Below are 13,466 nucleotides of genomic sequence, written 5' to 3'. Positions count from 1 at the left end.
TCTCTGAGACTGGGCATTGGCCACCTGTGGAGAAACCAGAGACTTTGGGAATTGCCCCTAGGAAACGTGAATGAAATTTCATTCCCCTCCAATGTTCTGCAAAGAGCCCAGGAGACAGCTTGCATCATGCACGTGGGCTTAGAGAGGCGTGACTCTGAGCTATTGTGGAGACACCTGGAAAATTCGTTAAAGAATGAGCCTGTGTTTAATTTAAAGCCGGTGTCCCTGGTTACGATGGGTGTAGCACTCGCAGAAGATTAGTCACACCTGAGCAGCAAATCTCCCCAACCCAGGGAAGGGTCACAAAGAGAAGATCATCCTTGAGTGTAGGTGCTTTGTTTTTCTCCATTGAGGTGTGAACCATTCGCCCAAGCATGCTGGACAATGAGGAAATGAGCGGTGATGTGGAGGGAAGTATCTCAGAGCACAGCATGACGGGGACAGAGGAGGGGCATTTATCACAAATATCAGTGCCATGACTCAAAGAACCAGCTGGACCTGAAATGAGCGATTTACCAGTGAAACCTCCCAGCCCCTTGCGGTTGATGAGATAACTGAAACGGGCTATAAAGCACCCCAGGAGGAGGTGTCCCATATTCTCTGTGCTTGGCTCATCCTCTGAAGATGAAGGCTTTTCTGGTCATCCTGCTGGCTGCCGTCCTGTGCACAGAGCCAGGTAAGACATGCAGGAGATTCCTCCGTACCCCAACCCACCTCCTTACCGCCAAGATAAACAGCTCTGGGAGTGGCTGGAGAGATCCTTAGGGTGTGTTTGCAGCAAAGAAAGAACTACTGAAGTCACTGGCTCCAGCTCCAAATATAGTGTATTGGCATTCTCCTGGACCACTTGATGGTTGATCACTTGACGATTACCTGCTCTGTTCATTCCCTCTGAAGCACCTGGCATTGGCCACTGTCGGAAGACAGGACACTGGGTTAGATGGACCATTGGTCTGACCCAGTGTGACCGTTCTTATGTTCTTATGGACAGCAGACCGGTCCGTATAAGGATAAAGATGGTCTTCTGCATTCCTGATGGAAGTTTATCTGCTTGGGATTTGAGATGAGTGCTCATTTCTAGAATCTATCTATCTATCTATCTATCTATCTATCTATCTATCTATCTATCCCCATAAACCCCCTCTTCTATCTATCTATCCCCATACTGCCCCTCATCTATCTATCTATCTATGTATCTATCTATCTATCCCCATACACCCCCACTATCTATCTATCTATCTATCTATCTATCTATCTATCTATCTATCTATCTATCCCCATACACCCCCGCTATCTATCTATCTATCTATCTATCTATCTATCTATCTATCTACACTCCCTCCATTACCCTGGTATCTGACTACCCGACTACCTTTCTAATCTTTCTTTTTATGACTTTCCCCTGCCTCATACTACAGGAGGTTTCAGTTTACTGGCAGGTTTTCTTACAGCTTGGAGCGGCCTCACTTTGGAAACCAGTGAGATGCCTCGGGGCTTATTGACAGAGGGAGTTTAGAGAAGAGCAACAGAACGAAAACTGGACCGTCTAGCTTCTCTAAGTCATAGCCAAAGGGGGCAGGTGACATGCCTACAGAGATGTGTGGGAGAGGAATGGTTTAAGATGGTACAAGAGGGTCTGGCTAAGAATACTGAGATGGAATAAGCAAGGGAAAATTTAGGCTGAAGAGCTGGAAGAAGCATCCTGCCAGACTTCTTGGGCTGTGCAACAGCCTCCCAAGGGAATGGGTGTTAGGCAAATTATTTATAGGAACCATCCTGCCATTCTGGGGGATGAACTGGGCAATCGAACAGAGCGCGTGCAATTCTACAGCTCCGCGCTCTGGAGCCTGGGTTACAGCTGGGAGAGACATGGGAGTCTGAGCCCGGGGCGGTCTTTGGTTTATTTGTTTGTACAGCTGCTAGTGCACTGGTGCTCTGATCCTGACAGGAGCCAGACATCCTGGAACTCATCACTTGGCCTCTCTGTGCCTCCGCTCCCCATCTGTAAAAGGGAGATAATGGGGTGCTGTCAGGGTATTAAAGGTTACGAGGTGCTCAGATACTGTGCTGGTGAGGGCCAGATAAGTGCCTGAGCTACATCAAGATGGGGGCGGTGAGATAAACCCACAAGAGTTTGTGCATATGGACTTAAGCAGGGCCAGATTTAGGGGCAGGCGACCACCTGGGGTGCTGGGCTCAGGGGGCCCCGGGCTCGGGGTGCTGTTTTTGTTGTTAGCAACAAAAGGGAAAATAGAACGTTTGAAGTAAAATATTTCGGGTATTCCGTCTGTGGCTTCATTTTTCACTAACCTCCTAGAATGTTCTGGACCTTTGTAGAATCACGTGGAACCTTCCAGATTTTCAGAGAACTACATTTTCCTCGAACCTCCTAGAATGTTGTCACCACGCCCTCACGGGCATATAAGGGGCGGGGCGTCACCAGTCAGTCAGTGAGATGGGCTTCCAATGCTCAAAAAAATAAACTAGTCCAAAGTTTAACAAATGGTGGGGGGCTGGGACCGGCCCTGGTAAGGTAGAAGCTCCAGCCTTCTAGCTCCCCATTGAGGGTAAAGCAGGTATGTTAATTGAAAGTCCTCATGTCGAACACACCTGCCGTGCTGTTGGACATTTCAGGTGCACGAGAGCAAGACTGTCATCAGGTGGTGCTGGGAGAATCAGAATAATAAAGGTTAGCCCCAGTATAGTCCGTTATGTTTTCAAAAGCACTGCCCTGACAGGCACTTCTCCTCCCAACACTTCTGGGAGGTAGGTAAGCGATTCCAGCCAGCGTAGTGCTGAACATCCAGGGACAATGCAATTGGATTTTTTAAAGCACCTAACTCCCATCGATAGGCACCTAAGCACCACTGAGGATCTGGGCTTTAAACTGCGATTGTCTGTGCCTGTGTCATTGCCTTTGTTCAGTGCACTTCCCCGTGCTGCAGAAATGTACGGCGTTGCGTCATGCTCCCCCAGGGCCTTCACACACGCCCGGGCGTATGAACCCTTTAAATTCACCCAGGACCATTCTACGCACTGGGATCCATTTCCAGAGGGAGATGAAGGGTATGTACAGACTCTGTGCTGGAAGGGGTTGCCAGAGAGCCGGTGTCACAAGTCACAACGCTGTCACGCGAACACTGGATCAGTCTACACCTTTGGGGCCTTCCTCCATCCATCCCTGTTAAATTAAACATTGATGTCCGATCGTTAATTACTACCATCGCTCTCCAATCAGGAGCGGAAGGACATGGTGCTCGGTGTTATCAAATACTTTGGAAGACATGGTCCATGTTCTCATTTACCAATCATCATCATCAGCATTAATAAACTGTTCTCTCCTTGATAGTCCTTATTCCTGAAACTATTTAGAGGGAAGCTGCCCCAACCCCTCCAAAAATTGCCCATCTCCCGCCTCCTTCCTACACACAACTCTCTGGGGTGTCACCCACAGTAAAAATGGAGGGAGGGTCTTTTAAGCCGCAGTTGACACTGCAATCGCCCTGTCTGCTTGGTAGTGCGCATGAGACTCCCTGTATTGCATTCCCTTCTAACCCATCTTCCTCTCCTGCAGGTGGTTCTTTGAAATGTTACACGTGCAAGACGCAGCTCAGCAACTCCAAATGTCAGACGGCGGTGACGTGTGCCAACAGCTCACAAGCATGCAAGACGGATGTGATCAGTAAGGCAAAGTCCCAGTTTGGTATCAGACACTGAAGGGGCTAACACACAGACATCCCCCTAGGGTGTGCAAACAGATCCCCTTCCATTGCAGCCTTTCCGAGATCCCTGTCCAGGGCCTGGGTCTCTTAAAGGCACAGTGCTCTACAGGAGGAGAAATGCTGACTGGGAATGAGTGGGGGCCAAAGGCTTTCACTTTATTCACGAAAGGCAGAAAGCTAACAGGGATGCGTAGTGCGTGTGGCATACACTGCTTTCCTGCAGCAGCCTCTCTGCAGAAACCACTTCTTCCCCAGTGCCCAGAAGAAGAGGGTGGTGTTATATTTATATTGTGAAACCCAACCCATTAGGGCGTACCCCTCTCTGCCTGTCTGGAAGTCTCTGGGCCAGATCCTCAGCTGGTATAAACCAGTACTGCTCCATTGACGTCAATGTGTAGGACGCCCAGGGACACTGAAAGCAATTCTAGCTTTAGAAATTACCGGTTGGAGGAACACTAATATCCTCTGTTAACTCTTTCTTTCACACACAACTTCCCTGGGTTAGACAGGAAGGCTGTATGGTTTAGTGGTTAGAACAGGGACTCATGAGTTCTGTATTGCTGTCTCTTCCATTAACTCATCAGGCCAGATTTGGTAGTGAGGACTTCACTTAGAGCTGGTCTACCCTGGGAGCTTACATCGGCCTAGCTACGTTTCCCGAGGGCGTGAAAACACCACGCCTCTGAGCACAGGCGCGGGAACTAGGGGTGCGGCAGGTGCCGCAGCATCCCCAGGTTTAAAAGTTTGCTGGTGCTGTCAGAACGAAGCAAGCATTATAGCGCAATTCTTGAAAATCCCAGAGCTGCGCTGCACCCATGTGGTGTGAGCGGGAATTGCGCTTTTCCACATTGCTTTTGAAGACATAGTTTACAGTTTCGTTAGCTGGCTTTCAGCACCCCCACTATAAAAAGGGTTCCAGTGCCTCTGGGAGACGTAGCTATACCGACCTAAGCCCTGGTGTAGACAGCGCTGGCTGATGGAAGAATTCTTCCATCCACCTAGCCACCACCTCTCAGGAGGCAGGGAGCGGGGGTGTGTGGATGGGGCAGGAGTCCCGGGGGTGCCATCAGGGAACAGGGAGGGTTGGATGGGGCAGGAGTCCCAGGGGGGAAGACAGGAGGTGGGGGCCAGGCCACGACCCCCTCTCCTAACTGGCCCTCCATACAATTTACGAAACCCGATGCGGCCCTCAGGCCAAAAAGTTTGCCCGCCCCGTCTTAAACTCTCTTAGACCCACTTTCACTAATGCACCTATGTGTAAGGAAGTCTGAGCTTATGTAACTTCCACACTGAAGGGCCAAGAAAAAGTTTGTTACAGCAGCTTATAGTGTTCAGCTCTGAATTTGATCCCCTGTGTGTCTCTGGGCAAATTGCTTTAGCCCCTGTATTACTCCACTCTCCCATCTGTAAAATGGGGATACCAATACTCCATTAACTCACAGGGATGTTGTGAAGCTTGCCGTGTTTATAACAGAGGAGCAGGACTGTCTCAGGCTCTGTGGTTGTACAGTGCTTGCCACAATGGGGCGCCGAACCCTGCACGGGGTCTCTGGAGTTATAATAATAATGCTTTGAAATCCTTGGCTAAGTGTGCTATAGAAAGGCAAAGGGTTTGTTATACTATGATTCAAGCAAACACGCCCAATTAAACGGGACTTGTTTACAAGCCAGTTCCTCCAAGAAAGGCAACCCACTTTATGTTCTTTCCCTTCTCTTTGTCACTCCTTTGCGTAGGCTCCTTCTTGTGGTCGCAGTTATGAACTGCCTCGGCTGATTCAATTCAGTGCGACTTGGCTGTGGTAGTGTTTTAGAATTAGGGTTACCAGTTAGCAACTGTGAAAAAACGGGACAGGGGGTGCGGGGTAATAGGCACCTATATACGAAAAAGTCCCAAAAAACGGGACTGACCCTTTAAAAACGAGACGGCTGGTCGCCCTATTTGGAATCCCCCGTGCAGTGGTCCCCAAACTTTTGACTAAAGCGACCTACCAACTGCATGTTATCTCTTTTGGGGAACCCACCATTACAGAGAGGGAGAAAGAAACACAAAATCAAGTGATTTCCACACTGCTAGCACCCCTCCTCGGCCCCCTGCTGCCACTTCCCTTCCCCTCCCTAGACCAGCCCGGCTCCCCCAGCCCTCCTGCTCTCAGTCTCCCAGCCCTGCCCCCTCTTGTCAGAGGGGCCTGAACAACTTGTACAGTGAGGGGTCTGAGAGCCATTGAACCAAACTGTAAACCCCGGATATGATGGAAACCACTTCAAGCCAGGGGGTGCCCCGCCCGCACCCCTAGTTCTAGCACCTATGCCTAGGGTGACCAGATGTCCTGATTTTATAGGGACAGTCCTGATTTTGGGGTCTTTTTCTTATATAGGCTCCTATTACCCCTCACCCCCGTCCTGATTTTTCACACTTGCTGTCTGGTCACCCTACCTATGCCTCTTGTGAATAGAGACCTATAGCAGGGCGCCTGCTCCACCCCTGTAGTTAGAAGCCTTCAGGCCTTAAGTGAGAGTGGAAAACAGGCTACAAGGAAACAGAACAGCCCTCCAGGCTGTTTCTGTTCTGGGAGAGAATTAGCCTCACCTTCTTCAAGATCCTTTTATGTCTGTGGGTGAGGGGAGGGGCTAACTGAACAGCACTCACCGCAGAGCCCCCGCCCAGCAAGGGGGCCCCACAATCCCAGTCTTCCCCTCCGTCAAGGCGAGAAGAGCACCCCTGCCTCCATCCCAGCTCCCCTCCTGGGCCAGGCCCCCAAGCCCCATATTCTACTCTGCCTGGGAGAGAGTGTGATCCTGCCACACACACACACCCCGTGCAGCAGCCCCTGTCCTGGGGGCTGGGCCTGGCTTCCAGTTCCAGGCATTGCAAACTGGTGCATGGGGGTTTCTGTGCCAGTCAGGTTTGGCCCAGCCACCCCTCTGTCACCGGGCCCCCAAACCTAAGTGGTGCTGCGGCCCCATGGACCAGGTTGCAGTGCCACTCGCTCAGATTTGGCCCGGCACCTCCTCCATCATAACAGATGGGATGGCTGGGCCAAACCCGAGTAGTGGTGTAACACCATGCACCAGGTCACACCACCACTCAAGTTGAGGGGCTTCTCCGGTAGGGGGTCCAGGGCAAGCTACCCTTTTTGCCCCCACCTCCTTCTGGGTGACCCTGGTGGGGTGGGAGAGTACTTCTGGGGCATGCACGGGGCAGGGATTGATGTCAGGGGGAGGGGCAGTGGCAAGCAATCCAAGTAGACCCTTTCCACGGCCCCCCGCCTAAAATGAAACCATTTTGTCTTCCTTCCAGACGTCGTGGGCCTTTTCAGTATCATCAACAAGGAGTGCGCTGCGTCGTGCGAGTCGAGCTTCCAGGACTTCACCGTGGGAAAGCAGAACGTTTCCTGCTGCAATACCGACCTTTGCAACCGCAGCGGGGCGGGCAGCGTGGGCAGCAGCTACGCCACCATGGCAGCAGGGCTTACCGCCAGCGTCCTCTGCGTCCTTCTGAGGAACGGGCTGTGAGGCGTGGGGAGGAGGCCTTCAGCCTGACAGAATCCTGGCGCTTCCCCACTGCAGCTAGGATGCTAACCACAGGCCCCAGCTTCACGCTCAGCTCTCTCTCGCACGCTTATAGCTGGCTGCAGATGCCTCCCTGGCAAGAGCTTCGTTCCTGCTGTTAATTAAGAATCAGAAACTCTGTGTGTGTGTGTGTGTGTGTGTGTGTGTGTGTGTGTGTGTGTGTGGTGTGCCTCTGAGAAGGACGCACTGCTCAGTTGATGCATTTGTTGCTCCATCAAGTGCCTATCCGTGCATGTGTGTTTGTGTGCCAGAGACACAGCTTTTGGCAGACACACATGCTTTGTCGCTGTTGTCGGGAGCATGTGTGTTATGTGAGCTACCCTTTACTGTTGTAGAGCAAAGCAGAAGGCATGAATTGTACATACAAAACAGCTGGAGCCCTAGTCCGTGACTCTGGTTCCTAGGTGCGACTGCTGTACAAATAATAAATGATAACAATAAAGGAAGGGAAGCCTTGGCGTGTTTTGGGGACCCGGTATCATGCACACCGTGTCTAATCAGCTTCTCGGCTGTCACGCTAGGAAAAGAAAGACCTGAGTTTGTCAGCAGCCCGCCAGCCTTGATTTATTGTTAACTCCTTCCATGCTGCTCTCTTTCCCCGACCCGGGCCAGGCCCCTGGACAGGGCCGGCTCTAGGTTTTTTGCCGCCCCAAGCAAAAAAAATGTTGGCTGCCCCCCACCCCAGGCCTGGGCTCCCCCACACACATCCCTGCTGCCCCAGTCCTGGGCTCTTCCCCCCCCACCTGCACCCCCCCTGCTGCCCCAGCCCTGGGTCACTGGTAACTCATTCCCAGGGCGGGTCATCAGCATCCCGCTCATGACACTAGCAGGGGCGGAGGCTGCATCCACCCGACTCCTTCCCGGCGCCCAGGGTGGCCCTGACTCCGCCCACTCCCCCCTCACCTCCAGCCGGTCCGGCGCTGGCAGGGTCGGGGTAAGCAGCGGGGCTCCCGGGCCACGCCTCAGCCCAGGGTCCCTCCAGCCGGGACTCCTGCCTCCAGGACCGGCCGGGAATTGGGAGGGCAGAGTCGGGGGGACCGCCCCGGCAGGGGGCTGAGGAGCCGGGGCAAGGCAACCTCCGAGGGAGGGGCCAGCGGGGAACAGAGCTCCGGAGAGCGGGATGTGGGCCCCGCACGGCAGCGCCCCAGGCACCTGTCCCCTCTATGGCCCCGCTGCTGCTCCTGGCCGCCCTGCCGCAGCCCCTGGGTGGCTCAGGCCGCTTCGCCCAGCCCCGACTGCGGCGTTGGGGGGTGGCCGCCCTGCGGCACTTGCAGGCAGCTCCGTGTGCCCCGCGGGGTGCCCCCAGCCCAAGTGTCCTGTGCCCACATGTCGGAGCCCGCTGGATGGTCCCCCCGGGCCCGGTGGCATGAACCACAGCGGCCCCAGGGCACCCCCCACGTACGACGCGCTGCTGCTGCTGGACCCCAGTCTCGGGGCTAGCTTTGGCCACCCGCTGCGGCTCTTCCACCTGGACTTCGGCGTCAGCTTGGGGGCCGGGACAGCGTCTACCTGGGTGAGTGTCTACCGCAGGGCTGGCCCCCAAACAAAAACAACAACAACAACAACAAGATGGCCTGAATGCCGCCCCTGCAAATGTGCCACCCCAAGCACCTGCTTACTTTGCTGGTGCATAGAGTCGGCCCTGCCCCTGGAGACATTTTCACCGAGAGTACCCCAGCGCTAGGATTGTCTGCAGTTGTTCCCCTCGTCTGCTGTTCTGAGTGGTAGTAGCACCCTCCAAAGCCACCCTCCCTTGTGGTCTTTCGTTCTCTCTCACTACGTATCCTCCAGGCTACTCCCTGGTACATGTCTGAAGGCGGTGACGGGAACAAGCTTTGCTGCGTGGCTGATGAGGTGTTTCCCTTGAAGCAGCTCCGGGGTTATGCACTGGACAAGGAAGAGTAGAGAGAGTCAACAAGCAGGTGCAAATTTTCCGTCCCAGCTGCTTGATTTCTGAGACACACACGCACACGCCCAATACCACTGGCGAGCTCCAGGGGGAGAAGCCAGGGCTAGAAAATCACTACCAGAACCCAGAGAAGGGGAGATACAGAGACTTGTCTGGACAGATTCTGCCGCACTGAGATGTTCTCAATACCACTCAGGAGCGGAGATGGGATCCTGTCTAGGTTCATCACTAGGGTTACCATTCGTCCGGATTTACCGGGACATGTCCTCCTTTTTGTGCTAAAAATAGCGTCCGGGGGGAATTTGTAAAGCACTCACAATGTCCGGGATTTCCCCCTCCCCCGGAGCGGCTGGGAGGGCTGCAGGAAAGTCCCGGGCTGGACTCCGGAGCAGCTGGAGAGGAGCTCCGCCCTGCATTCTGAGCAAGTGTCTCAGCACAAAGTGCAGCCCTCCCCTTTTGCAACTGGGAGCGGTTTCTGCCATGCAGGGTAGCAAAACGGGAGCGAGAGCACTTTGTGCTGATACAAGGGCAGCTCTCCCCTGCAACCCGGTCCGGACCAGGGACCGGGTTTTGTTGTGCAGGGCCAGGGACCGGGTTTTGATGTGCTGGGGAGCTCAGCCACGTGTCCGGCTCGCACAGAGCCCAACACCCTGTTCTGAGCAGCAGGGTAAGGGGGGGCAGGAGAAGGGGCAGGGAGGTTCTGGAGGGGGCAGTCAAGAAACGGGGGGGGCTTTTTGGGGGGAGTGGAGAAAGTTTTGGGCAGTCAGGGTACAGGTAGGGGGTAGGGTCCTGGTGGGCAGTTGGGGGGGGGTCTTAGGAGGGGGCAGTTAGGGGACAAGGAACAGGGAGTCTTAGGTAGGGGGTGGGGTTCTGGAGGGCAGTTAGGAGCAGGGGTCCCAGGAGGGGGCAGTCAGGGGACAAGGAGCGGGGGGGGTAGGGGGCTGGGAGTTCTGGGGGGGAGCTGTCAGGGGGCAGGGGTGGGGAGAGGGATCGGAGCAGTCAGGGGACAGGGAGCAGAGGGGTTTAGATGGGTTGGGAGTTCTGGGGGGGCTGTCAGGGGGCAGGAGTGGGGAGAGGGATCGGAGCAGTCAGGGGACAGGGAGCAGAGGGGTTTAGATGGGTTGGGAGTTCTGGGGGGTGCTGTCAGGGGGCAGGAGTGGGGAGAGGGATCGGAGCAGTCAGGGGACAGGGAGCAGAGGGGTTTAGATGGGTTGGGAGTTCTGGGGGGGGCTGTCAGGGGGCAGGAGTGCGGAGAGGGATCGGAGCAGTCAGGGGACAGGGAGCAGAGGGGTTTAGATGGGTTGGGAGTTCTGGGGGGGGTTGTCAGGGGGCAGGAGTGCGGAGAGGGATCGGAGCAGTCAGGGGACAGGGAGCAGAGGGGTTTAGATGGGTTGGGAGTTCTGGGGGGGGCTGTCAGGGGGTGGGGAGTGGTTGGATGGGGCGTGGGAGTCCCAGGGGTCTGTCTGGGGGTGGGGGTGTGGATAAAGGTTGGGGCAGTCAGGGGACAAGAGGCAGGGAGGCTTAGATAGTCCTGGGGGGCAGTTAGGGGCAGGGGTCCCAGGAGGGGGTAGTCAGGGGACAAGGAACGGGGGGAGGGTTGGGAGGTCAGGGGGGGCGGGAAGTGGGAGGGGCAGGGGCGGGGCTAGGGCGGGGCTCCTCCCGTCCTCTTTTTTGCTCGCTGAAATATGGTAACCCTAGGGTTACCATACGTCCGGATTTTCCCGGACATGTCCGGCTTTTGGGGGCTCAAATCCCCGTCCGGGGGGAAATCCCCAAAAGCCGGGCATGTCCGGGAAAATCGGGAGGCTCGGCCGGGGCCTCTTTGTGCGGGGCCGGGGGCATGGTGCCAGGCCGGGCCGGGCCCGCGGGGCTGGGAGCCGGGCCGGGGTCGGGGAGCCGGGCCGGGGGGCCGGGAGCCGGGGGGTGCGCCGGGCCGCCGGGGGTGGTCGGCCGGGGCCCGAGCCGACCCAGGCTGGAGCCGCCGGGGGAGCCAGCCTGGGCTGGGCCGCGCCTCCTCCTCCCCACACCCCCCCTTACCTGCTTCAGGCTTCCCGGGAAGCAGGGGAGGGGGCGGAGACTTTGGGAGGGGGCGGAGTTGGGGCGGGGGACGTGGGCGGGGCCCCCGGGAGTGTCCTCCATTAGGAGGGACAAAATATGGTAACCCTATTCATCACAATATTTCCCCCTCTCAGGACTGGGCCTGGGATTTCTGGGGGCCCCTGCAAAATAGCCCACCTAGATTCCTCCCTGGGGATCATGAGAATTTCCCCTACCTCCCAAGCACATCCATGCCACCTCCTTGCTGCCTGGGAGCTCCCATTCAGGCCCTGGTAGCTCTCTCCTTCCCTCACATGTTTAAGGCTCTCTATTATCTAACATCCCTCCCAGTTTAAGTGGCAACTTCCTCCATAGGGAGCGGCTCAGGGCAATCTCTGGCATAGGAGTCCAACCTCACTGACAAAACCTGTTTGCCTGCCCACACCTAGCAGAGTACACAGGCAGCCAGCTCGGAGGATTGTGGCTGGTTTGCGTAGGATGCAGTGCATTTAGGAGCAAGGTCAGCCTCGTTAAGTAGGTGTGATGAGGGGGTCCCAGCTACTCATCTGCTTGTATTAGAAGACCCTGGTTAAGGCAGGCGATTGAGTAGCAAGTTGGCATATGCAAGGGGATTCTTTGGTACTTTGGGTTCCCCCAAGGATCAATTCTGGGACCTGTGCTGTTCAACATATTCATAAATGATCTGGAAAAAGGAGTAAACAGTGAGGTGGCAAAATTTGCAGACTATAGACAGGTTTCAGGGGGGTAGCCTTGTTAGTCTGTATCAGGAAAAGCAACGAGGAGTCCTTGTGGCACCTTAGAGACTAACACAATTATTTGGGCATAAGCTTTCGTGAGCTATAACTATATCCAATTAATAGATTATATACAATTACTCAAGACACTTAAGTCCAAAGCTGATTCAGAAGAGCTACAAATGGATCTCACAGAACTGGGTGACTGGGCAAGAAAATGGCAGATGAAAGTCAGTGTTGATAAATGCAAAGTAATGCACAATGAACAATATAATCCCAACTACACCTACTAAATGATGTGGTCTAAATTAGCTGTTACCACTCAAGAAAGAGATCTTGGAGTCATTGTGGATAATTCTCTGAAAACATTCACTCAATGTGCAGTGGCAGTCAAAAAAGCTAAAAAAAAACACGTTAAGAATGGTTAGGAAAGGGATAGATAATAAGACAGAAAATATCATAATGCCACTATATAAATCCATGGTCTGCCCATATCTGGAATACTGCATGCAGATCTGGTCGACCCCCTCTCAGAAAAGATATGGAAAAGACACAGAGAAGGGCAACAAAAATTATTAGGGTATAGAACCGCTTCTGTACTCGGAGAGATTAAAAAGACTGGGATGGTTCAGTTTAGAAAAGAAGTGACTAAGAGGGGATATGACAGAGGTCTATAAAATCATGAGTTGTGTGGAGAAAGTGACTAAGTGTTATTTACCCCTTCACATAACACAAGAGCCAGGGTCACCCAATGACATTAACAGGCAGCAGGTTTAAAACAATCAGAAGGAAGTATTTTTTCACACGCCACACAGTCAACCTGTGAACCTTGTTGCCAGGGGATGTTGTGAAGGTCAAAAGTATAATTGGGTTAAAAAAGATCTAGATAAGTTCATGGAGGATAGGGCCATCAGTGGCTAGTCCCTAAGAGGGTCAGGAATGCAACCCCATGCTCTGGGTGCTGTCTCTGACTGCCAGGAGCTGGGACTGGACAACAGGGGATGGATCACCCAATAAATTGCCCTGTTCTATTCATTTCCTCTGACGCATCTGGCACTAGCCACTGTCAGAAGACAAGATACTGGGCTAGCTGGATGACATCCGTTCTTATGTCTCATTGGAAGCAGACATTGCTGAGTTCTAAAAACCTAACTCTAAACACTCAGACAATAGACTGGGTGTCATGGTCCCTACTGAACTCAATAGCAAAACTCCCACTCACTTCCCTGGGGTCAGGCTTTCAACCACCGTGAACAACTCAATGAAAAAAGAACAGGAGTACTTGTGGCACCTTAAAGACTAACAAATTTATTAGAGCATAAGCTTTTGTAATAATAATAAATAATAAATTTGTTAGTCTCTAAGGTGCCACAAGTACTCCTGTTCTTTTTGTGGATACAGACTAACACGGCTGCTACTCTGAAACTCAATGAAAGCCTCTCGCCAGCCACAGTCAAAACCCAAACCTACTAT

General features: G+C 53.8%; 1 protein-coding gene across 1 annotated transcript; it reads left to right on the top strand.

Annotated features, from left to right (window-relative positions):
- The first annotated feature begins 569 nt into the window (after positions 1-569).
- PSCA (prostate stem cell antigen) lies at positions 570-7,738 on the top strand. The gene is made up of 3 exons (XM_054020461.1): positions 570-676; positions 3,575-3,682; positions 7,021-7,738. The coding sequence occupies exons 1-3, from the start codon at positions 625-627 to the stop codon at positions 7,233-7,235; spliced, it is 375 nt and encodes a 124-aa protein (XP_053876436.1). The 5' UTR covers positions 570-624; the 3' UTR covers positions 7,236-7,738.
- The last annotated feature ends 5,728 nt before the right edge of the window (positions 7,739-13,466 follow it).

Source organism: Malaclemys terrapin, chromosome 2 (assembly GCF_027887155.1).
Source record: "Malaclemys terrapin pileata isolate rMalTer1 chromosome 2, rMalTer1.hap1, whole genome shotgun sequence".
Classification (NCBI taxonomy): domain Eukaryota; kingdom Metazoa; phylum Chordata; order Testudines; family Emydidae; genus Malaclemys; species Malaclemys terrapin.
Note: the sequence above shows the minus strand (reverse complement) of the source record. Positions and strands in the feature narration are given on the sequence as shown.